Source organism: Arvicanthis niloticus, chromosome 5 (genome assembly GCF_011762505.2).
Source record: "Arvicanthis niloticus isolate mArvNil1 chromosome 5, mArvNil1.pat.X, whole genome shotgun sequence".
In the NCBI taxonomy this organism is placed as follows: Eukaryota; Metazoa; Chordata; class Mammalia; order Rodentia; family Muridae; genus Arvicanthis; species Arvicanthis niloticus.
Genome location: NC_047662.1, coordinates 89,858,610 through 89,884,055, shown reverse-complemented (window position 1 = coordinate 89,884,055; position 25,446 = coordinate 89,858,610). Strand labels below are relative to the sequence as shown.

At 42.3% G+C, this 25,446-nt stretch overlaps 1 protein-coding gene across 5 annotated transcripts in view; it reads left to right on the top strand.

Moving 5' to 3' along the window:
* Positions 1-24,809, top strand: part of Znf462 (zinc finger protein 462) — a 139,372-nt gene extending 114,563 nt beyond the window's left edge. For all 5 annotated transcript variants that reach the window (XM_076934948.1, XM_034503123.2, XM_076934949.1 and 2 more), the window contains exons 10-13: positions 2,341-2,564; positions 15,359-15,491; positions 21,589-21,712; positions 23,092-24,809. In XM_076934948.1, coding sequence (XP_076791063.1) covers positions 2,341-2,564; positions 15,359-15,491; positions 21,589-21,712; positions 23,092-23,299 — 689 coding nt within the window. In that variant the 3' untranslated portion in view covers positions 23,300-24,809. The remainder of the gene's footprint in view (positions 1-2,340; positions 2,565-15,358; positions 15,492-21,588; positions 21,713-23,091) is intronic.
* The last annotated feature ends 637 nt before the right edge of the window (positions 24,810-25,446 follow it).

The following is a 25,446-nucleotide window of genomic DNA, read 5'->3' as shown; positions in this document are numbered from 1 at the left end:
AAAGAGAAGCAGTAAAGATGACAAAATAAATCAGGAACAAGTGAGGAGGAAAGCAGAGGGCCATAGCCTCGTGGAAGTGCCAGAAGTGAGCATGGCAGCCCTTTCCTTGAAGTACAGCCTCAGTGTGCAGGTTGGTCGCTGGTACTACTGCTACCCCTCCATCCTATCTATGCAGCAGTTCAGGCTCGTAGGTTTAACTATTCTGAGCCACTGTAGTTCATGCCCAGTATTGCTGAACTCGATTGTTCTCAACCGGTTCCTCCAGCCTCCCAAGGGTGTACTACCCTGCAGGCATTCTGGGGTGTCATAGGAGTGAGTGCTAGAAGAATCTGGTGAGTGAAGACCAAAGAGGCTTCTAAGCATGCTACAATCCACAGGACAGTGCCTGCAATAAAAAACTGTCTAGCCCCCAGATGTCTGTCATGCTACTGTTTTGAGAAACCCAGGAGTAGAGTAGTAGAACATTCTAGAATGGACTCCTTCAGGCTAACTAATTTATGCCAAGGCATTTCCCCCTCCGTTTACACCAAACCACGGAACTGAATGGCTTAGAAGCCTGTTAAACATTTGCTATTCAAAGAAAATGTGCAGATTACTTTATAATCATGTGTTTCTTAGCTGTCTGCTGTACTTTGGTTTAAAAATATTTATATTTCTGAATAAGCAACTGACTCTTTGTATAGGGAAAATAACATATGCATTAGATCTCTGGGGAGTATGTGACAGACTCCACCCTTAACACTCTCTGCCCAGCATTTTGCTGGCCGATGAGGCGCTACATTCAGGGCTCCAAGGCAGTGAGTGCCCTGTAGTTAGAATGTTGTGGTGGGGATGAAGACATGAAGTTGGGTGGGGGAAGTTCCCTTGGGTCCAAGTGCAGCCAAAAACAAAGGGGAGACTGGAGGAGACAGTGGCATCAGCATGCAAAAGACTAACATCACTACTCAGTGTCTCTGGGAATAAAATCATGCTTTCCTGACTTAATAATACATTGCTGTTTCTAAATAATATAAGTATATGTTGTATGTATCCATTTGTAAACTTTCTGAGTCTTCCGAAATCCAGACTCAGCATGAAAACACACGCTATATTTGATTCTTGCATATATAGCACAGATTTTAATTTTATCCCAGTTATGGATATCTGGCACGTGCGCCAATACTCTGGGCAGACTGGTGTGAAATTCAATTTGAGCAGTTAAACACAAGGGTGAGAGAGTGCAAAATACACAAGTGGATGCATTTCCAGCCCTACAACATTTGGTGTGTTGAGTGGGAAAGGCACCCAAGTCCTCTCTTCCAGCTAGCAATTTTCTTCTTCTTGTGGCAATCAGATTACAGATTTCTCTAGAAAGACACAAATCTTCAGTGGTTCCAATGGGCCCCCACCTCCCCCTCTATGTTACCCACAGCACTTTTCACTTGTAAGTATACTGGTTGGATGAGTTCTGATAGTAGCTGTTGTATTTGAGATCTCCCTGCTGTCAGGACTGGAGAACATCTTCACGGGGTGAACTGGAATAGAAGTAGCAATGAGGCCAGTCTGGGCTCATCTCAGCTCTGTCAGTTGCAGAGTCTGAAATTCAGGACATTTTAAAAGATTGTTCCTCACTAGAGATACAGCTCAGTGACAGAGTGCTTGCTGAGCGAATATGGAACCCTGGCTTTGGTCCCTACTATGGAAATGGGGTGCTGAGTAACTCTAGCCTTGGTATCATGGGAAGGTGGAATACAGTAGAAGTCCTAGGTGCCTGATTAATATCCATTTCCTTCCTGGAGAGAAACCTGGCACCCAGCAGCCATGGCACTTGCTGAAGAAGGACATTAAAATGATCTTGTCAGTGGTTGTTAATGTTGGTAAAAATGGCAGCCATTCCCATGTTCAACCTGCCTTCATTCAGAAATTACCTAACACCTTTCCACCTGCCCAGTCTAATGGAGTATCACGCCTGGTATTAAGTACACAGAAGCTTTTGGTCTTCCAAGTACCCAGTTGTGCTGGAAGATTATGTGAAATGTGGGGAAGTCAAGGAGGGATAGTGTGTATGTGTGTGTTGTTCACAGACTGAGACCCACAGGAAGTATCAGAATTGAATGGGTCCATTTCCTCTTATAAGTACACAGAAGCTTTTGGTCTTCCAAGTACCCAGTTGTGCTGGAAGATTATGTGAAATGTGGGGAAGTCAAGGAGGGATAGTGTGTATGTGTGTGTTGTTCACAGACTGAGACCCACAGGAAGTATCAGAATTGAATGGGTCCATTTCCTCTTATGTTCCAAAGAAAGAACATCTGCTTTCCGTCAGTAAAAACGCCCATCTCTCCATTCGATTTGTTTCCACAGAAGAGCGAGTTGTCCCCATTGAAGTGTGCCGTTCCAAACTGTCAAAATACTTGCAGGGAGTAGTTTTCCGCTGTGATAAGTGTACCTTCACCTGCTCCAGTGATGAGAGTCTCCAACAACACATAGAAAAGCACAATGAACTGAAACCTTACAAATGCCAGCTCTGCTACTATGAGACCAAGCACACGGAGGAACTGGACACACACCTTCGGGATGAGCATAAGGTACTTGCCCAGGACTTCCTGCCTTCCTCCACCTCAGCACTCCTGTGGGGAGGGCCTGGCCGGGGAGAGAGGTTAGTGTAGTTACATCTACTGTGTGTAAGCCAGGGAGATGAACTAAAGTGATAATTACAGTAAAACTTCATTTTCTTAGAATAAAAGAAATGTAAGATCACGTTAGAACTTGGAAAAATAGCTATGGCAAATAACTCACTCATACCTCCATTGTCCAAAACTTTGGGAGAATTTGTTTTATATAATTTTGTTTATATTGTATATAAAATGACATATCTTGCTTTTTTGTTTTTTTATCCTGTCTAAAATTTTCTGTCTTATTTTAATTGTGTTTAATTATTCTAGTGTTAGCAGACTTCCTATAAAGGGCAGTCAGTAGATCTTTTGGGTTTTGTGGGCCATATGTGATTTCAGTGGCAGTTGCTCAAACCCACCATTAGTATAGCAAGAAAGCAGCCACAGACACAGTGGTGTTCGAATAAAACTTTATCCAATAAAAGATGACAAGTTGTGGGCACTTAGTTGCCAAGGCTTTGACTCTCAGTCATGTATGTTGTTTCTGAGGTTCTGCTAATTTCAACTTTGAAAGGCATTACTATACATATGTGATCAATTTAAGAAACCGATATATGTTTTTTTAATGGATTAGGAAGGAGATTTTGTGGAGAAAATTCTCTTCTGTAGATTTGCTGAGAATTAGAGCCATACATGATGGCTATCTTACTCATTATCAGGTTTGTTTGGCTTACTGTAGTTGTAGGTTTTGCATATGGCCCCAAGCACAGGAGGAGTTATGATTAGTATTTGTTTCTGAAAATAGCCTTCTTCAATCCTTTCTAATTAAAATCCAAAACATCTATTAAGCATTTACTCAAGACATAATGAAAAGCATTATTTGATCTCATTTCCATTGTTCTTACCCTCAGTCCTCATCAGCAGAAATATGGCCACTTTTTCTTGGCCTTCCGAACCCATGTTATAAATATTTTAATCCGAATCATCTCCTGGTAAGGGCTACCAGTGCTTTCTTTGCTCTGGGTCCACAATTTAACAGCTTGCTGGCAGCTTCTCTGGTTTGCCCATGACAGCCCCTGATGTAAAAAAAGAAAAGAAAAATCTAGATTACTGCACTCAGAAATCTTCATATCCTTTCTTCCTGTGTCTTCCTGAGCATTTCTCATCCTAACTCCGAGGAAAATGTATCCCAGACCAAGCTCATTGTATTCATTCATTCGTGTGCACCTTAGTTATGCACAGTCATCCTTCTATTATGGCGTTCAAGCCTTCGGGCTAGTATTTGGGAACAAAGCAAATCAGGAAGAGAAATTCTTCCCTAGTTGTTGCAGTGGATTCTAAATTACTAGGAAATCCAGAGTCTGTTAGAAACCAAACCGAGTAACAGAGCCAGAGGCTTCCAGAGCAGCCGGTTGAGGACTGGGGCTTGGGAATTTGAGCTGGGAAGTCTGTTCTCCAGAAAGAGGGGACCGAATTTAGAACTTTTAGAACAAAGAAACCTGAGCAATGCAGCTTTTGCTCCATTGCTTATTCTGTGTGCATTAGGAAGCTGCACATATATGAAGGCTCGTCTATGACAAGTTTTCTGACTTGTCAGTGGGGATTCTTATTCCATGCACAGAAAGCCTTGTAAGAGCCTGTGTACTTCCTGCATGCTGGCACTCAGTCTATGTCCCATAAACCATGTATGAATAGAATTCTGTTCTAGTATAGGAAGAATTGTACTTAACATAAAGGCAGCCATGCTCTCGAAGACCTGGAATGTGAAACCAGTAGTGCTATCTTGTATTTTAGATAGTTTGTGATGCTTTTACCATGTCGTGGTATGTTTTTAAATTTTGCCCTTTCTTATGGTTTGATGAGTGTATGAAGTCCAATGAGTACCTACCTGCAGCAGAGGACTTGCCACTTTGAGCATGCCCCATGGATTCTATCTGGTCTGGATTGTTATTAAGTTTATGAGATTCATACTTATGGGATAGCAGCACTTTTTTTTCTCATTTTCTATTCTCATTTTTTTCCCTCCTAAATGATGATCACATAATGCAATTCAGTGCAATTGAAACTGGGTGTTGAAAGCTGAGCACTGGCACTGTGCACTAGCGAAGTATGGTTGTTCCTCAGGGTAAATGGTACACAAATGTCAGACTTCACAGAAAGGTTGTGGGGGCTGTCCATGTGTTCGAGACTGACTGCTGATTCAAATGGAAACATTAATGACTCTAAGACAAAAACCAGGAATTAAAGGCCTGAGAGAATTAGAAGGAAACAGAATTTGTTTTTTTACTCCCTGATTTCAATAGCTACAAAATCCTGATGACAGTATTAAAAAGCTACTAGAACACTCATGACATTATCGAGGTTACAGGATTTGAGACAGATAGAAAAATACATTGCTAAATGCTGAAAAAAAAAAGATGGTAAAGATTAATTACATGTATTAACATCAAAAGGAATAAAATAGTTTGGTATGAAATTAACCTAAGAGCTGTAAGATCTAGTCACTGAGAGCTACAGAGTCCTACTGAGAGAAACAAAAGACCTATATTGTTGCCATATGTGCCACATTCATGAAATAGGCAACTAATTCAGTATTGATCATTGTTTCTAATCAAATCTATAGATCTCATATAATCTACCCAAACTTTGGGAAGTATTTTTTTATAGACGTTGATAAACTAAATCTAAAACCTATGTGGCAATGCAAATGACATGGATTTATCTAAACAAAAAAGAAAAGCAAAGTTGAGAGACTCAACCCTTCTTGGTTTCAAGGCTTAAAGTAAAGCTACAATAATTGAGAGAGTGTGGCATTGCTCAGTTTAAAGACCAGAAGATGTCCAAGAGTAGACTGTCTTGTGCGTGTGGTCAGTTAATTTTCATCAAGCATGTCAACACAACAGAGAGATGGTGTTCTTTCTAAGGGACCTCTGGAACAATTATATTTGCACAGACATGTTTTGGCCCTTGGTCTCTAAACAACTCTACATAAAAAGCAGCTTAAAATGGTCCTAAGTATTTGGGTTAAACTACAACATTCACTACATTTTAGTGAAACAGGAATTTTGCTAGAAATAAATGAAATGTTGGATGTCAGCATGATGCTTAGATGAGAAACAAAATCTGTGAGCATTGAGACGAAAGATAAGTTGAATGTCATCACAATTAAGTGTCCTTCTGTGATGGTTTGTATATGCTTGGTCCAGGGAGTGATTCTATTAGAAGGTGTGGCCTTGTTGGAGTAGGTGTACCACTGTGGGCGTGGGCTTTAAGACCCTCATCCTAGTGCCTGGAAGCCAGTATTCTGTTATCAGCCTTCAGATGAAGATGTAGAACACTCAGCTCCTGCTGCATCATGCCTGCCTGGATGCTGCCATGTTCCCACCTTGATGATAATGGAATGCCTGAACCTGTAAACCGGCCCCAATTAAATGTTTTTATAAGAGTTGCCTTGACCATGGTGTCTTTTCACAGCAGTAAAATCCAAACTAAGATACTTTTAGAAGATCCCATTAAGAAAGCAAAAGGCCAACGAACAGCCTGAAACAGATATTTGCCAAGTATTTACGTACCAGGCCCTGGAACCAACACATACAAAGAACTCTTTTAACTTGACTCAGAATGAGTAAAAAATTTGAATAGAGACTTTTCAAAAAACCATAGACAAGTGGTAAATATGTCCATTCAAAGATGCTTGACACAATTTACCACTAGCAAAGTAGAGATTAAAGAAACATTAAGTTTTCATTATCTGCCAAGGTGGTTGATACCAGGTTGTCAGTGCCAAGTTGTCAACACTAAGGTATTGAGGATGTGGAGAAAATAGAAGTTATCCTGGAGTTCTGGTGGAAGCAAAAAGGGATAGAGCCGCTTTGGAGCAGTTCAGCAGGCTGATTAAATGTTAAGTACTGTGTTACCATGAGACCCAGCAATTCTGCTCTGGCTGTCTTAGTCAATATTTTACTGCTGTGAAGAGACCACCATGACTGCAGCAACTCTTATAAAGAAAGCCTTTAGTTGGAGTTTGCTTACATTCAGAGGTTTAATCCATTACTGTCATTGTGGGAAGCATGGCAGTCCACAGACAGACATGGTGCTGGAGAACTTGCTAATAGTTCTACATCTGGAGCATTAGGCAACAGGAATAGAGATTCTGGGTCTGGCTTGGGCCCTTGAAACCTCAAATCCCATCCCAGTGACATACTTCCTCCAACAAGGCCATACCTCCTAATCCCTGTCAACTAGTGCCACTCCCTGACAACCAAGCATTCAAATCCATGAACCTATGGGAACCATTCCTATTGAAACCACCACGCTGACTTAAAATAGAACTGAAATACAGCCTGTCCATCCAATGGAAAACTACTTATGAGTAAGGAATAAATTACCGACATTTAGTAGCATGGAGGGACCTCAGATCTTGTTAAATGGACAGAAACCGGACTTCTGTTTTATATGAGCGTCTAGAAAATTCAGAACTCTAGCAACAAGAAGAAGCTCAGAAGTTCCCTAGGGCTGAGTCTTGGGAATAAGGTTTGATTATGAAGAATTTAAGAGACCACCTCAAAGGTGAAGAATCTAAACTGACCTGGGTGAGGGTCTAAATCAGTCACTTTACTTTAAAAAAAAAAAAGAAGTTGAATTGTTCAAATAAAATATATAAATTATGTAGCCAGTGGGTTATATTTCAGTCCCCAAACTCTGCCACACAGCCAGTCCTCAGTAGATGCTAAGTTTCAGAAGCATTTTCTGACAAATTAATCATTGAACCAATGGAGCCAGACTAATGCATAAGTTGTCAACAAAAAAATTCGAGGTGGAGATTGCTGCCATGTTTTCAATAAGGTAATGTTGAGTGTATTGCTTTTTGTATCCTGATACAAATCACTTTAGGTGATGTTGTATGGTGGAGAAAATCTTAAAGAATCTATAAGGCTCTGTAGGACGTGTTTTTCTATCAGAGGATTTCATTAAACAGACCTGGTCATGCCAACACTGGACATCTGAGTTCTCCCTGCCAAGGCTGAAAAGCTGAGGCACATTTCTACAGATACTGATACATGTGCCGTGGACAGAAAGCTGGTAATAGCAGAAGGGGTCCTTGAAGTCAAAGACATCATTGCATTTAAGAACCAAAATGTCAAGTGCACTTGATGTAGGCTGCCGTGTTTATCCTCAGAAGCCAGAGAGCAGAGGAGAAAGGGTGGCGATCAGAACCCTCATTTTAGAGGTGACAAACAGAATCCTGTCCTTCTAGACCTTTCTCTGTGCCAGCAAGCAAGGAATCACGTGTAATCTCCCGGGATCTAAAGTAGTGAAGGCTGTTTCATTCTTTTTCTGATCACACTGGATCCTCTAGGAGGCTGCACTTTACTCTCTATCACTCCCTCCTCCTCCTCCCTCCCCCTGCACATGCACAATAAAACGCCAGCTAGTGACACCTCTTCTCCACCGTCCCCGTGAAAGATGCAGGCTTAACACTTCCACGAACTTTAAAGTCTTGCTTAAAAAAAAAAAAAGAGCTTATATTTCTTATATTTAAAAACAAAACAAAAAACACTTATTTTGAAGAAAGTTTCAAGTATATTTAGTACCTCGTTAATGCTGTTTCGTGGTTCTGAAGTCTCTTTGCAACTTAAAGGAACATAAAAATATATTATCTCTAACTTGGTTTTCTCATAAAATTCTCATGTTCAGTATATTTCATTTAGGATAGCCTATTCAGGAATATACATTTACTAATTGAATTCACTTTGAAATGTTTTTAATTTTTTTATACAAATGGAGTCTCAGGCAACTGAACTCTAAGAAATGTGTATCTCTTTCTGTGTGTGAGTGTGTGTGTGTATGCACGTGTGCACTTGCGCATGTGAGCGCCAGTTTCCAGGAAACAAAGGAACCTTCAGTCCAGAAGTAAGCAACAAGCTCTGGCCTCTTAAATCAATTTTCTAAATCCATAAAATACATTGTAGTGAAAATTTCAGAAAATGAATATAAGTTTGAACTGGAGATCTACCCTCTCTCCAAACCACCAAACATTTAGCCACCTTAAAAAAAAAAAAAAAAAAAAAATGTGTTCAGTTTCTGAAGTAAGTATCAGTGAGCAGTCCCGTGGCTTCTAAGGCCATCTTCAGGCTCCAAGTCTCTGCGGAGGCTCGTTTTATTTCGACACTGATCTCCTCCCTCCTGTTGCCTTTGTTTCTTGATATGTCAGCTGGACATCTGTCTCTTTCATGGGGTTGAAAAGACAGATAAACCAGAATCAGACAAGTAAGAAATGTGACTGTTTTCCAGAGGTGTGTGCTTCCACCACGAGCCCTGGGCAATATTTATCAAGTCAACATTAGACAAAGACATTATTTGCCCATAACCTTTGAAAGCATTCACTGTCTTCCCTGGTCAAACCTGATGCTCTCACTTCTAACCTGCTTTTCTTCAGACATTCCTGTGTTTCCTTCCAAAATCTAACAGTGCCTCTCCTGCCGCAGAGATTCAATGAAATGAATCCTTGAGTGAAATCACTTTTCAAAGATGAAATTTGAGGAACCCTGTTGGTTGAATTTATCAAGCCTTGGCGACCTTGCCAGCATTTGTGCTTTGGATCTAGAAGATTGGCAACAGCTCAACTGCCCAGATCAGAGTCTCTTGGTGTTGTGCTTCTCCTAGCTTTCCTCAGAGATTGTGTCTAGAGTTATACCAGGGTTTCCACGCGAGTAGACTTCTTCTGGACTTTAGCTAAGTTAAGTTGGTCAGAAGCTGAATTTAGTTTCAAGAAATCGGATCTGGACCTTGTCTTCTGCGCTCTTTTACCCCTCTGGCTACTTCAGGATTATCTCTTTGTACTGTTCTTTAAAAGTCTTTTATTTTGAAGAAAACTTGTCAAGGGATGCCACCTACTCATCAAGTTTCCAACACAACACTGGTATAAATACCTATTGGTTTGTTTGTTTGTTTGTTTGTTTGTTTTCACCTGGGTTATTTTCCTTAGTAGGCCTTTTTTTTCTACCTCCCGAGAGTGCCTTTGCATTCTTGCAGATGGTTTGTTATAGTAGAAAAGGCCTGAGCTATTCTCCTGAAGAGAATCACATCATGACTTTAACCCTTATTTCCTCTTCTGTCTCGTCTTCTGATGTGGAAGATAACTGTAGCATACTGTACACACTAGTCTAAGGAAAATGGGGTGCATGTAAAGACCACTGGATACGTTTACTGTATGTAGCCGATATTTACTAAGTTTTTTTTTTTAACCTTTAAGGGAGTGTCCAATTTTATTCTCACATCAGCAGCCAAATTTATGGGATGTAAATGTCATGAATTCTTTATACATTGTGATCTCGTATGGGTTTTTCTTTTTCCGTTTTTTGGATATTTTGAGACAGATTTTCTCTATGTAACAGCTCTGGCTGTCCTGGAAATCATTCTGCAACCTAGCTAGCCTGGTACTCACAGAGATCCGACTGCTTCTGCCTCTTGAGTGCTGGGATGCCTGAATCATGTGGGTTATCATGTCAGCAATAAATTTAAATAACACTCACTGAGTGTGAACTATGTGTGTGAACAACTGAGTGTGGAATAGTATTCAACCAGAGAAAGGAAAGGAATCCTGCCATTCAGGACAACATGGATAAATATTAATGTCCTCTCTTTAAGGTTTTACTCTAACTCTTAGCAGGGATGCTGCTAGCTGAGAATGCAACATACTTCTAAAATTGTTGTCTTATTCTTGTCTATGAATATGGGTGCTTTAGCTGCACATGTCTATGCACCACATGAGTGCCTGGTGCCCACAGAAGTCAGAAGAGGGTATTGAAAGTAGAGTCACAGGTACTTGTGAGCTGCCAAGTGGGTGCTGGGCACCTACCTGGGTCCTCTGGAATAGCAGCCAGTGCTTTTAACTGTTGAGCCATCTCTCCAGCCCCTTCAACAGAATTTGTCATCTGCATCCCTGAGCATCTCCTGTGGACAGTCCTACAGATAATACTTTGTTGTTCACACTAATTTCCTCCTTACATATCCATCACAGACAGCCAGGGATCTACTTGCAGCAGGCATTAGCAAAGGGTGGCCCATGGGCTAATTCCAGCACACCATTTCCAGTGTCTTGGTTGAGTTTACATGGCCTACCATCCAAGAAAGTGTTTGAAGTTTTTTAAATAGTTGAAAAACTCAAAAGCCTCCAGATTCCCAATTTTGCTGTCTATACCTAGGTGTTCATATGTATACATTTGTATGCATCTTTACATATTGTTCCCGGTGACTTTTGAACAGTTAAGTTTTTTGTGGTCCAGAAAGCTTACAATCGTCAATTATATGGCCCTTTATACAAAACAAATTTCTTATCCTGCATGTAAGTCATTCTCAGCTCCACAGTGTCGGTTAAGGATCACACCACAGGCCATGCTCCATGTTCTCTGCATTTACTTTTTCTAGAAAGAAAAGTTTACTCTGGCTGTTCTTTCTCACAGTGATTATAAACTGTAGGTGATGCGAGCATCTTGGTTGGGTGTCTCATGTGAAGATAAGTATGTACGGCCAATAAGAGGCTGAACTCTGTCCCCTGAAAACCTGGAAACATAGGGTCGATCTGCTTTGTCACAGTCTTTCCTACTCGATGTCTGTGATGTCACCTGAAGATGAGGGTGGCAAGTTCCATTCTGTCTCTGGCAAGCATGTCTATATCTATCTTTTCTGTACCCATCAGGGCTTAGCATGAAAATTTGTTTTCAACTAGGTAATCTTAACCAATTGCAAAGTTCTTAAAGCAAGCTGGCGTGGCAGGGGTGGGGTCTATGCAAAGAACAGATCTAAATCTCTTTCCTCTCCTCTCCCCCATCTCCTGAATGGTTTAAAACCAACAAATAAGAAAGGCTGTGAAAGTTGCCATTAGCTGAGAAAGGGGATTCATGGGGGTCCTCACATCAGAGCTCAGGGGTCAGTGTCTGCTGATCGGCTCATGGATGTCACTGCTCACGTCCCCCTTCCCAGCTGCTTCCGCCCGGCACTAGATGTGACTTTCAATAGGATTTGGGATTGGGATCATTCATGTGTGACTTTCACAGAACATGTGTGTCAGCATATAGTTTTATAATCTGAAATACGTGGGCTTTGGAAACATGTGGCGTCTTTCACCTGTGAAACTCGGCGAAGGGTTCTAGACGTAATACTCTAAGCCTGCTCTTTCTCCCTTAGTTGTCACCTCTTATGGAAACAGGATGATGGGATATTACTTCTGGTCCTGGGAGGTGGAGGAGGTGAATTGCCTTCAATTTATCTTTCTGGACTATCAAGATATGAGTCACTTAGCCATCAGTCACCTGATCCAGGAAAGACCTTTGATCCTTTCCAAAGCTAACTGAGAGGTACATTGGAACCTTAATCAAGTCTATAGCCTTTGGCAAGACCCTTTAACTTTATATCTGGAAATTTCAGTTATGAGATGAAACCTTAACATGAAAGGAAGAGAGAGCCAGGAATAACATAACCCCAGATAAATACATAGAGGAATAGGAATCATGTCCTCTTATGAAATATGATAGGGTGATTAAAGATGACATTCCCTCACGGAACACTGTATGTGTCACACAGGGCTGAAAACATTGGAGAGTCTTGTTAAAATGAAGCTAGATGGTAGCCAGGCAGTCTGAGCAGTGCTCACTCTGAAGTGACACTGCTGGCAAGAAGAGATGGAGCTGGGAGAGGACACAAAATCTATCCTCGGGGTTTGCGGCTTGGTGGCAAAGAGACAGAGTAGGGGGATTATTTAGGGAATGTGGTGTGTGTGAGGTGAGCAAGTTTGGTGCTGTGGGAGAAAGAAGCAGCGTGATTAATGAAGAGCAACAACAGGAAGGCTTCCTAGTGAAGAGACTAGGGTGGGCTGGGGGACTGAGTCAGTGTGTTCGAGGGATACAGCCGGTATAGGCTTAGGAGTAAGGGCATGCTGGGAAGCTCAGTAAGTTAAGATGATGGGAACAGGAGAGCTTGGGGAAAGGCTTTGTAAACCAGCACAAAATTTGAATTTTACCCTTAGGGCAAAGATAGCCATTTTTGCATGTCTATGTGTGTGTAGAGGATGTTGTATTTTATAAAAATAAAGAGAGTAGAGAAGGAATATGTTTGGTGGATGTGCAGTCAGGTGTGGGGTAAGGCGGCACCTCTGAGGGCCAATGTTGAAGCATCCCTTTCTCCTGAGGGACCAGCCACATAGTATATATAGAATAGAGCTTATTCAGTTATTCAGGGCATGGGCATTGAGAAGATAGTAGACATGGAGAGAGAGAGAGAGAGAGAGAGAGAGAGAGAGAGAGAGAGAGAGAGAGAGAGAGAGAGAGAGAGAGAGAGAGAGAGGAGCAGGAGGGAGAGGACAGAGCTAGAGCAAAAGACAAGAGAGAGCAGAGGGGGCAAGCAGCCACTTTTACAGTGAGTCAGGCATATCTGACTGCTGCTAGGTAACTGTGGAGAGGAGCCTAGAGAAGATGCTACCAGAGGGGGATTTGTGTATGCTTGTGTATGGAGGCCAGAGGTGGCCATTGAGTGTCTTTCTCAATCACTCTCCATGGGAATTCTCACCAACCCTGGAGCTCACCCACTCCTCCATTGGCTAGCCAGTTAGCCCCAGGGAATCTTCCTTCTTCCACTCCTCAGAGTTAGGACCAGAGAGTTTACAGCCACGCCCGACTCTTTATATGGGTCCTGGAGATCCAAACATTGCTCCTCACACTTCTACAGGAAGCTTTTACTGACTGAGCCATCTCCCCAGCCTCTTAATATTTTCTTAAAGATGACTCTGCCCATACTGGGGAATAGATACAGGAAGAGGGGAAATGGAGACTGCAGAACTGATTTTGGAATGGGGCTTATGGTGATCCAGTCAGGAGACACGATAGGCTAATAGGGGCAGAAGGAGAAAGGAGTCCTCCCTTTGTGTTCAGATTAGCATTTAGATGGCTAGTTTGGGGGTTTTAAATGTTAGAATAACGCAGCACTATAAAGATTTTTTTTTAATTTTAGAAAAATTCTCATTACATGGCACAAAAATAAAAATGGTTTTAAGTCTTAATTGCCTAGCAGAGATTATAGACATCTTCAGAACAGATAAATCCTGGTTGTCCTGGGTTGAACGTCTACCATGGAAATGCCACATACTGTTTTAAAATTGTGCAGAATCTGAAATGTGAACAGTTTTCTAGCAAGGAAAAATAGATAGTTCTTCAGAAACCCCTGAAAAAGGAAAGGGACAAAGGGAACTTGATTTAATGACAGATCTTCTGTTACCATGAGCTCCATGAAAACTAGGGGCTCCGAGATAGAACCCCAGGCCCAGGGAAAGAGCAAATCAATTGACTTCATGGGTTCCATTCTCATAGGTAGAGCAGGGTATTATTATGAAGATGCCTTCTGCCTTCCACATAGCTCTACCAGTCTCCTACTGCCAGAGCAGTGTTAAGTCTCATCATAACACCTAGTTGGCCCCAGTACCCTGAGTTGAGGTCCCTTTCATTTGTCATAGCCAATGATGGCCATCCCATCTGCTGGGCATATGGAATTGGTGGTGCTCTTCACATCTCTGTCCCAGCCTGGCCCCAGAGAGTTCTCTGAACTGTCTTATAAGCCCTCTTTCCCCCCTGTGCTCTCATTGCTCCGTCTACTGTAGCAGCTGTGGAACTGGCCTACCTAATTAATGATGTCTGCCTTCGGCTGTTAACTATACTGTGGGCCTCTGGAGGCAGGGACCGAGTGGCATTTGTGTTGATATCCCCCTGCCCTGGCCTTCAAAGGGGGGAATCAGAGCACACACATAAGCTCTGGCTTGTTCTAGCGTCCTCACCTGTCATCACTAACAACTCTATGTGTACAGAGAAGACACATTTTGTGCTACTGTTGATCTGGTAACCCCAAACCAGAGCTCGTTAAGACATAATCATTTGATTATTGCTTCCTTCGAATGGTACTTTGAGGGATGCTCGGGTTCTTGCCTTATTCTAACTACATTTTAGATGAAAACCATCCACTGTGTGTGTGTGTGTGTGTGTGTGTGTGTGTGTGTGCGCGCGCGTGCATGTTCTCCTCTTGATGCTCTGAGCTTGCTCTGTTTCTGCACTTGAAGCTCCTCATTCTAGCTATTACATGGGTTTTGAGATCCTCAAACTGAGGTCTTTATACCTGAGCAGTAAGTTCTTTTCCCCCTGAACCCTCTTGACAGCCCCATAGTTAATACATTTCATGAGCTCTTAAGGTGAGTTACCTGTGTTTCGTGCAGGTAATCCTATTCTTGTAAATAAGACATGGTCAGTTTCAAACACATAGCCTAACTAGTAGCAAAAGTATGGGCTTCCATTTTAAACTAGAGCTAAAAGTCTTATGGTCCTCACTGGTACAGCCCAGGAGCATAGTTGTCAGGTGGTCAGGACACCTGCAGGAGCCTCTTTGCATGCAGAAGTATTGAAAGCTTAGGTAGTTAAAGATAAACACGATTGTTTTTAAACTCAGTGTTGATGCCATGTAATCGGTTTTGTGATGTTTGGGGCTCTGTTTTCCATACCTGAGTCTCACAAGTTTGGTGAGGAGGCTCAGCGTTTGGAATGGGGAAGCCAAGGAGAGATCTGTCTCTAAGAGTCAGAGTGAAGAAACGGACCTCTCAGACTCCTAGCTTGTCTGGACTTGGATGCAGAAACACAAACATAGGAGGCATTATGCTGGAAAGATCTCCTCCAAGAGCGGCCATGCAGTCTGTGGTTCATTTCTCCATCATCTGCTTGGACCTTTTTCAGGTCAGCCGTAACTTTGAGCTGGTTGGCCGGGTTAACTTGGATCAGCTGGAACAGATGAAGGAGAAGATGGAAAGCTCCAGCAGCGAGGATGAAGACAAGGAAGACGAAATGAGCAGCAAGGCTGAGGACAGAGGTTAGTCTTACCCTGCTCTCCAAGTCCCAGATGGCACCCAGAATGTCCACAGTGAGACAGAAGGGAGGCAGGAGGCTGCTGTGGGAGAACAGAAGGAAGGCTTCTTCTTGGTTAAGTAGCAGAACAGACTGGCTTAGGCACGCACCATCAGGGGCCCTGTCTTTACAAACTATTACCAGCTATAGGAACTCCAAGGAAAACAGACATTTTCTTTCTAATTATAGATGTATGTTTGCTAAGAAAAAAAAATTAATATGGTTCCTAGCAAGGAAAACTAGTGTCTGAGGAGCCTTCAGAATGCAGACAGCAAGGAGCAAGATGAATGGCAGCCTGGTGCTATGGAGGAGTGAGAGTGAACTTGGATTGCTACTGGGATCATAGTGAGAGCCTGGAATGAACTTGGACATTACACATGTCCCCCCATAGGGCCATTCCCTTAACCCCTGAGGGCTCTTTTTTCACGCTACCAAGAGGAAGAAACAGTGTCTCATCCTCCCCTGTATTTGCAGAAAACACCAGCGAAAGTTGGCAGTTTTAAACTATTGTCCCAACCCCTGCCATTCTCCCATTATTCTAAGATAAAAAGACTCCAGAATGTGTTTAATTGCAGATTGCATGTTTGTGGGATCTAGAGACTTGTCCCTGTTTACTATGTAAGCGTAGAACACTGTGGGCATCCCCAGAGTGTATAAAAGCGCAGGATGGGATGGGGAGTGAAGGGCTGGAGAGAGGAGGGACCAGCAGCTAAGAGCGCTTGCTACCCTTGAAAGAACCTGAGCTCAGTCCCCAGCACCCGTTTCAGGCAGCTCACAACCACCTGTAACTCCAGTTCCAGGAGATCAGACTCTTTCTTCTGCCCTGCCCACACCCACACACATATTCAAAATTAAAGAAAGGATGCAGGTTGGAATGTATTCCTTGAGTTACTACAGATTGAGCAAAAAAGTTCCTGCACAGATACTGTAACTGAGCAAAGAGCGTAATAGCCACCATCATTGTGGTGATGAGAAGAATCATGTTAGTGGCCATTGCAGAGCACCATGTCTTTAGTCTCACGTAGTACGGAGGGTTCTGAAGCTGGCCCACCAGAGCTTGGCCCCTATTCTATAGGACTTTGCTTTCTATCTTTGTGAGTTCACCAGCTCTCAAATAATAGCGACAGTTACAATAATAATAGCAGTGTCTGTCTCCTAAGGTAATCAATATATAGATTTTCTTAACTTAAAAAACTTAAATGATTTTAAACTTTGGTATTTTCTTTAGTTTAAGTTGACAAGTTAAGAAAATATATGTGTATTTGTGATGTTTTAAAATAGGTGCACATTGTGGAATGGCTAAATGGAGTTAATTAACATTTTTTCCTCACTTATCTTAGGGAATAATATCTTAATCAACTGAGCAATTTCAAACTGCAGTAGCATTATTGATTATAGTCACCATGCCACACAATTGATCTCCTGAACTCATCCTTCCTATCTGCCTGAAATGTAATGTCTTTTGACTAATATGTCCTCAGATCCCCAACCTTGAGCTTCGGAAATGTCCATCCCCCTCAAACATATCCATTCCACAATCTAAATCACTGGATTTGAATGAGGATTCGCATGGAGTAGAGTCACTTAGTTTTTGCATATATGCCTGGCTCATTCCTTTAACATACAGTCCTCATCCATGTTGTCACAAATGACAGGATTTCTTGTCTTAAAGTGGAATGGTAGAAATGATATACCAGTGGGTGTATGCAACACATTTTCTGTATCCCTTCATACATTCATTTCATGGCCACTGAAATGAAGTCTATGTCTTTGCTGTTGTGCATAATGCTGAGGTGAACACTGGACATCTCCTTGAGATATTCTCTTCACTTACTTCATTTTCTTTGTGTGTCAACCCAGTAGTGAGCTTGCTGGGGAACTTGCACACAGTATCCCCTAACGGCTGCCCTAGTTTGCCACTAGTCTACAGCGTTGTTCTTTGCTTGCCTCCGTCAACACCTGTTATCTTTCCTTCTTTTGGTAATAGACACTTTAACTGCTGTGGAGCGGTACTTAAGGCTTGAATTTGCATTTCCCTCTTGTTCAGGATGTGGAGTACCATTATGTTGCTGATGTCTGTTAGAATATTTTCTGAGAAATGCTTATACAGAGCCTTTGTCTATTTCTTAATTGGAAATTGTTCACTCCAATATCGACTGAGTTGTTTGCATTCTTCATATATCCTGGATGTTGACCCTGTGGCAGCTGTGTGGTCTACAGAATCTCCTACCCTTCTGTGGCTTGCCTTTTCTTTCTTCTGTTTCCTTGGTAGTACAGAAACTTTTCTGCTAGATTCAACTCGCATTTGCCTATTTTTTCTTTGGTTACTTGTGATTTGGGGGTCATGTAAAAAATTTTAAAGAAAAAATTCATGGTCAACCAGTGTCATAAAGATCACCCCACCACCACCCTGTGTTTTCGTCCATCACCTTTTATGGTTTTAGAACCTATGTTTCAATTTCTTATTGATTTTGAATTGATTGTTTTTCCATCTGGGAGATCTGGATCCAGTTTTCTGTGCTTGTGACGCCTGATTGTCCCAGTGATTATTTACAGAATTGTCTTTCTCTCATTGGGTATTATTGGCAACTTTCTCAAAACTCAATTTTTTTGTGTTTCAGGACTCTCTTTTGTCCCACTGCTCCATGAATCTAATTCTGGCTAAGTGTTAAGCTGTTTTGGTGACCTTGTTTTTCTTTATTTATCTTAAAGTCATGGAATGAAGTGCCTAGAACTTCTTATCCTGTTCACTCTAGATTGCTGTGGTCTTTTGCAGTTGCTTTGATATTATAATGGAAAACAAAGGGTAGAGATGTAACTCAGTGATAAAATTCTTGCCTGTGGTGTGAGAGGCCTTGGATTATAAGATGCCAAAAACATTAATTAAATGACATAACATCTAAGTCATGGACCTAGTAAATAATAGTTCTGACAAACTTAAGATCTATCTAAAGTATGATAGGAGGACAAATAATAAACCCACTGAAGTGTGAATCTCAGTCTTCTTGTTCCAAAGCAGATCTCTTAAGACTACACACATCTCCAACCTCTTTGAGTGCTAAAATGTTCTTTTTTTAAAGAGACCCCACTCATGAAATGCACTAGCCCAAGGGCTAGACTAAGCCCCTATGGCAGAATATCTAGCAGGCCTGAGCAGGTGTCTTCCTTAGGCCATTTTCTTCTACAGTACATTTCTTGCCTCTCCCCCCAACCCCCCACTGTGATAATCAAGGGATTTAGTTGGGTCCTTCAATCTCCAACCAACACAGATAGCCAAGACTTACTGCCAAAATGTGCTAACTTGTCAAAAGCTGCCTGCTGTGTTCGACCTGCAAGACTGCATAAACCAAAGAGCCTCACCTGTGGGTTGACTAAAGTCTATGTTCAGCCATTTCTTATAAGGGAAATGCTTGTGATCTCAAAAGTATGCCTTATTTCTTTTCCCTCCCTTTTTTAAAAAAAAAAAAAAAAGAACTCTTAACAAATATGTTCTTCGCAACAAATTCTTACCATCTCTGCACTGTTTTGAATGTCCTCAGGGCGGGGGAGGGAGAGGATGCTTCTGAGGAGGCTACAGAGGCTCCTTTTTCTTCCTGGTACTCTGTGGCTCTGTTTGTCCTCTTTAGGAGATAAAAGCTTCCTTATTGGATATTTTAGCTTTTTTCATGTCTAAGGCTAAGCTTAGGCTATTTCTGAAGCCATCAGCATTCCACGGTCTTCCGTTTCCCAATGCTCTCCCCCAAAACAAAGAAAACAAGTATAGGCCATGAAAAAACACAGCATCTGAAATATGTGAGGTGGCAAGCACATCTGTTTGTCCAGCTTGACCTCTCTCTACCCACTGGGCTTTCGGCTTCAGATTAGGTGGAACTAGGGAGAACTGCCTGGCTTCTGCTTCCCCCTGAAAGAGTCATGTCTGTATCCAGAGACCTAAACAAATGAAGAAAACTCCTCCTTGGGTAGACAACTTGGTACGGGGGACTGACCTGAGTACCTGACTGTCCCTTCCCTGTCACACATCCTTGCAGGAACGGTTCCCTTTGTCCAATCTCCTTCTCCTTTGAAACAACCTAAAATCAATCTTCCACCATTTCAGTAGATTGTTGCCAAGAAGACAGTGCCAACAATAGCCTGGGGTGTTTTTGCCAGACATCCTGGCTTCTGGCAGAGTGCACGAGGGGCTATTAGCTCAGCTCTCAAGCTGAGGGAGAGTGATTTGAGAAGTGACAGGTAGACTGGCCTCTTCTTTGAGGATGAAGCTTAGCATGTGCCCTTGGAGACAATAGATGACTGGTTTCATGTTTCCTGAGGGCAGAGGAGCAAGTACTAGCACCATTCTCCTCGTGAATAATTTGGACGTTCATATAGACACCTTCAGTTAGGGAGTTCATGGCCTTCCTGCTACCCAGTTCCTTCCCAGACATGAGAGCTAAGGAGTGTAATCGGAATACACACACAGCAAGATCAGCCTGGGAATTTCAGAGAGAAGCCACGCATGAAGAAATTGAAAGGAACCCAAGCAGAACGCTGCCCACCCTGCCCCCTCTCATTATGCAACTGGGAGGAGTCAGGAAGGCATTCTGTTGATTTCTTGCCCAAGATAATCCCTGCTAAGGAATTAATGCGCGGAGCAGATGGCGCTGTGTCATTTCCAGTGAAAAGAATCAAGGAAGATAGTCTGTGCAATTATTTTTAATGGCTTGTGTGGTGATCTTCTTAATTTGTGAGAAAATGTCTTGTCTTTTGTGAGAGCTGGCCCTGTGCACTTAGCTTTTTGTGAGGAGGATGAAGGCGCATCACAGAGCCCAAGCCCGTGAAATACGGGCATTTTAACCAGAAGATGTCTTCCTGTGACGTCTAATCTTCGGGGCCCACAGTAATCAGAGATGAAAATGATCAAATTTCTCCACCCTTTTTTTAGAACCATGTAGTCTGCTACTTACTACCCATGTGAAGACTTGGCTCTCCGAGGGCTAATGAAAGACATATGGGCTTAGGACTCAGGACATCACAAAGGCCATGTAAACCCTCATCTTTGAGCTTGCCAGGAGGTATGGCTTAAAAACAGTTAGCTACACGATACACATGTAAAAGGCCTCTAACATGTGCCAGCATCACAGGAGTAAAGAAAACAACGAGGCCAATATTTGATGAAGTATACACCAGACCCATTCAGAAATGTCTGCGTATCCCTGTATTTGTGAATATCATCGGTTGAGAAATAAATACTGGGCAGTTGGCCAGGATCTGTCAGTGGCTGGGGACATGCTTGCTTTTATTAGTAGTAATTATTATTACATGTGTTTGTTTATTGTGTGTGAGAGAGAGTTGCACATTGCAGAGGTCTGAGGACAATTTGCAGGAATTGGTGGTTCTCTTCTCCCACCATGTGGGCTCCAGGGATCAAACTCAGGTCATCGAGCCTGGGAGCAACATTGATCTACTGAGACATCTCAATGTCCCAGACAGGCTTTTATATAAGCTTCCACCCCACCTCACAGTTGTTTAGGGTACCACACAGGCAGGTCTTTGCAGGGCTCCTATCCATCCAAAAGCCTTATACATGTTATAAAGCTTTGACCTGACTTGCACTATGAAGAAAGTCCTGTGGCCTACACTGTAGAACCAGGTTGGGTGCTTTCTGTGGTTTATTTTCTTCTTAGTGAGGAGATAACCCTATTTCAGATAGACACTGAGTAGCTGCCAAGCTGTCAAGCCCTCAGTCAGAGCATGCAGAAGGGATGAGTTAATTAGAAAACAGATGTAATGGGGTCTTAGGGTAGGCCAAGGAACCGTTTCTGGCAAGAAGAAACCTGTGTTGTTGGTGATAGAAGAAGCTGCATACATGAGGAGAAATGCATATCCTAGTGACTGAGCCCAGGACACCTCCTGAGATCTCTTCAGGAAGTATCCTGAAAGAAGCTCTGAGTCAGTGGGGTGTCTGATGCTGATAGACACCAGTTTAGCTCCCCGGGTAAGTCAGGAAGTATTTTCCAGTGAATGTTGACCCTCTAGATTCCAGAAACACAAAGGTAACGCTGGCCCTTTCTCTCCCTTTGCAGAGCTGATGAGATTTTCCGACCGGGGGCCTGGTATGAACCCTGAGAAGCGATTCCCATGTGAATTCTGTGGACGGGCGTTCTCACAGGGCTCTGACTGGGAAAGACATGTGTTGAGACATGGCATGTAAGTAGGGCGATGGATGAGAAGACCTTTGTCCCAAACGAGAGGGTGGGAGGGAGGGAGGCTAGAATCCCCTAATGCTACTTAGAGCCACCACCACCACCAAGTACCACCTTACTGAGCATGAAGGACAGGCAGTGGTGACTGAGAAAGCAGACTCCTCCTTCTTCATTAAGTTTTAAAATGGCCACCCTGCCACAGTCAGGTGAAGGAAGGTTCCTCCCCCCCCCCCCCCCCAGACTCTAGGGTAGCATGTCCCTTTACTTTGCAATTGGATCTTATTCTCTGAGAGAATGTGGATCGTGGTCTGAATTTCTGGCTTCTGTGTTTGCTCATTCCATGAATGGCCTTGAGCATGCCAAGACTTACCTCAGAGACACAGCGCCATCCCACACCTGCCTCTCAGGTAATTGAGAGCATTCCTGTCAGGTTCTGACCTAACCTCTTTGAAAATAGAATTGTCCTTTGCACAAGGAACCCTTCCTTAGTCCACCAGACAAGAGAACTAATTTGTGGTTTGTATGAGATAATGTCATGAGGTGTCCAGGCCTCTGAGAGCATAACTAAGTTTCTCAAGTCATAGTTGATGCCTGCAGGGTTTTAGTTTTCGTGTGTTTTTGGATGATTTATTGACTAATAAATCTTCAATATCAGAGTTGTTCCTTTGTCTTAATCATTACTGGTCAATACCTAAGCCTCTGAGTTCAGCCGATAGATCTGAGTGTGAGTCAGTTCTTGGTATTTTTCCAGGAGCTCAACTCAAGGAAAATGATAATATCAAAAAGCTATATTAATTTGGAAACAACATGGATGGCATAGTCAAAGCACAGTACAACACTGGATACTTTTTAGGGGTCCGAATCATCAGAAAGAGGTCTACGTGACCTATACATAACAAATAGAAAGTCACCAACAATTTAGTTATATACACACAGAACTCATTCATGGGAAACTTAAATGCACCTTTAGGATCTGAGAAGAAAGGATAGATGAGCTTTTAGTTTGGTTAGAAAAAGAATGTGAGAGGCCAGGAAGGTCATAAAATGCTTAAGGATTTCAGCTCCACACCTGGAGTGCAGGTTAAGCTGGGCATGATGGTGTATGTTTGTACATCAGCTCCGGGGAGGCAGAGAGAGGACTTGTGCTTACTAGCCAGCCAGCCTAGTGTATTTGGCCTAGTCATGAGAGACTACTCTGTCTCAAAACGAACACACACAGAAAAGATGACGGTTGCCCAGGGTAATGATCCCTGAACTTGAGCTGGGCCTCCAGAAGCGCGTGCTCACCACTCCTGATCCTCCTGTCTGCACCACTTAAGCGCTGCAGTGAGAGCCATGTTCCACCACACCTAGCTGATGAATGTTTCTGTTTTGCTTTTCCAGGGCATTGCATGACACCAACCAAGTGAGCAGGAACGAGATCCATACAAAGGAGATGGTGGAAGATAGTATGCAGCTGCCCTCCATAGAGGCCAAGGAAGACGATGAGCCGATGGGGTTAGACTTTCCCTTAAAGAGTGAAACAGTAACCATCTGTGTAGTAGCTGCCGACAAATCTCTCCTGGAGAATGCAGAGGCCAAAAACGAATAAGAGTTTGGTGAAATTCTTATCAGACCTTACTTGAACCGTGATGAAAATGTGGGAGGGTCGGCGTGGGCTCAGAAGGGCGGGGACAGACAGAAGACAGAACAAAGCTGCTTTTAGGACCGAACAATCTATTTTCAAAGCACTGGTACCTGTGTGAGTGAGTATGTAAATTAAAGTTATTTAAATGGTCGGAATATGTGGCTCCTTTCCTGTCACGACATCCTTCCTTCCGGATCTTCACCACGGAAGTTTTCATCTGCTGCGGTTTGGGAAGTACCTCCCGTGGGCACGGCGGTCTCCGTGACCCCCTCGGACAGTGCGTGGAAAACGGAGGCTCCCGGACACAGAAGACTTCTTTCTCCTAGGGGAACAACTTTTGGGCGCACAACTTTCAGTGCGTTTTTCTAGTTTTAATACCTTAAGCTTTTTCAAGACCTAACTGCAGCCGCTTTGGGAGAAAAAAAAAAATAACAAAACAGAAAACAAACAAAAAACTGCTTTGCATAAAACAGTCACCTGTTTCCTAGTACCTCAGACTTAACCAAGGGAATTCTCTGCATTTGTCTGTACTACCTGTGGCCCTCGTGGTTATAAATGTAGAGAGAACTGCTGGACAGGATGGTGAGTGGAGAAAAAAAAAAAAGAGTTTTAAAGAAAGGAACACAAATTGTGCTTAAAATCCCCACGTGGGTTTTATTTCTTAAAATACTGTGATTTTTTTAATTATTTTAGTAAAAAACAAAACAAAAAAAAAAGAAACAGACTTTAATTACTAGATAACTGTGTGTGAATTGTCATCTTGTATTCCAGGTAAGCTGTTTATTAGTGTTCAGCTATAATTTAGAATTTGTAGGTTCGTGTGAACTAATTTTATGGTGATTGTGGGATTTCGTTGGCCACATGTTTATTTTTTCTCTCGATGTGAGTGTTACGAACACAGCACAAATTCAGTTGTTCTTTCTTCATGAGTTGTTCTTTGTGTGTTTGTTGTTTTAATTTGAGGTCAAGGGAGAGTTAGGAGGGGTGTGTGTGTGGTGTGTGTGTGTGTGTGTGTGTGTGTGTGTGTGTGTGTGAATTTTTATAATTTTAAACATGAGCATAACAAAGAGGTTAACTTCCCTTTTGAATTTGTTTTTGTGTTTGTTTTCTTTTTAATCTAACTAAAGAACCAAATTCCGAGCACAGCTATGCAGCATAGGGGCCAGACAAAGAGGTCCTATCACCCTTTTGGGTTTTTTGTTTTTTTTTTCCTCAAACCTACACATCACACATCACACCAATGATTTCTGTTACATTGGGCTGGCTTTCGTATGTGCTGTGAGCTCTGTGTTTTGTTTGCTTTGTGTATTGTGAGGCTGTCTCATTTCTTTTGGGAGCCATCCCTTTCGTGAGCTTGGACAGGAGATGGCATATCCTGCAGGGAGCCTGGAGAAGTGCTTTTTTCTTTGCATCTGGCTGCTCTGTTTCCCCACAGTGGCTTGCTTTTTTTTTTTTTTTTTTTTTTTTTTTTTTTCCAAGAGCAGCTTAGACTAAAAGCAAGTCTACATTTATAGTACATTATGATTGTGAACAAGGGGTTTTGTTCCAAAAAGTAGAAAGGAACTTTCTTGAAGCTTAGGTGTGTGTGTGTGTGTGTGTGTGTGTGTGTGTGTGTACACATCTACACATGCTGGTGTTTGGATGTATGTGTGTGGGCAAATGTGAGTCCTTGTTTTTCATGTTTCTTTTGTTGTCCTTGTTTGTTTTTTTTTGTTTGGTTTTGTTTTTTTTTTTAACTTGGAAGGGTTGATGGGGTGGGTGGGTGGGCCAGAAGGGAAGAGGGTAAACTGAGATGTCAGTGTCCCACACAGCTTCAGAGAAAATCCATGGAAAGATGTCGCATTTGTGAAGTAAGTATGTACTTGAAAAGCATGATCTTTTTTGCTTTGTTTTGTTTTGGGTTTTTTTTTTTTTTTTTTTTTTTTTTATTATTATTATTATTATTTTTTATATTAAGAATTTTTATTTGTAGGATGTTAATTTAATTTTTTTAGGGATGAGGCCATCATGTGGAAACCAGAAAAGGGGAAAGTGTGAAATATCTAGACAGAGATTCTTCTGTGTCCTTACTTGCTTTTGATTGGCCTCATTTGAAATGTACTGAACAGTTT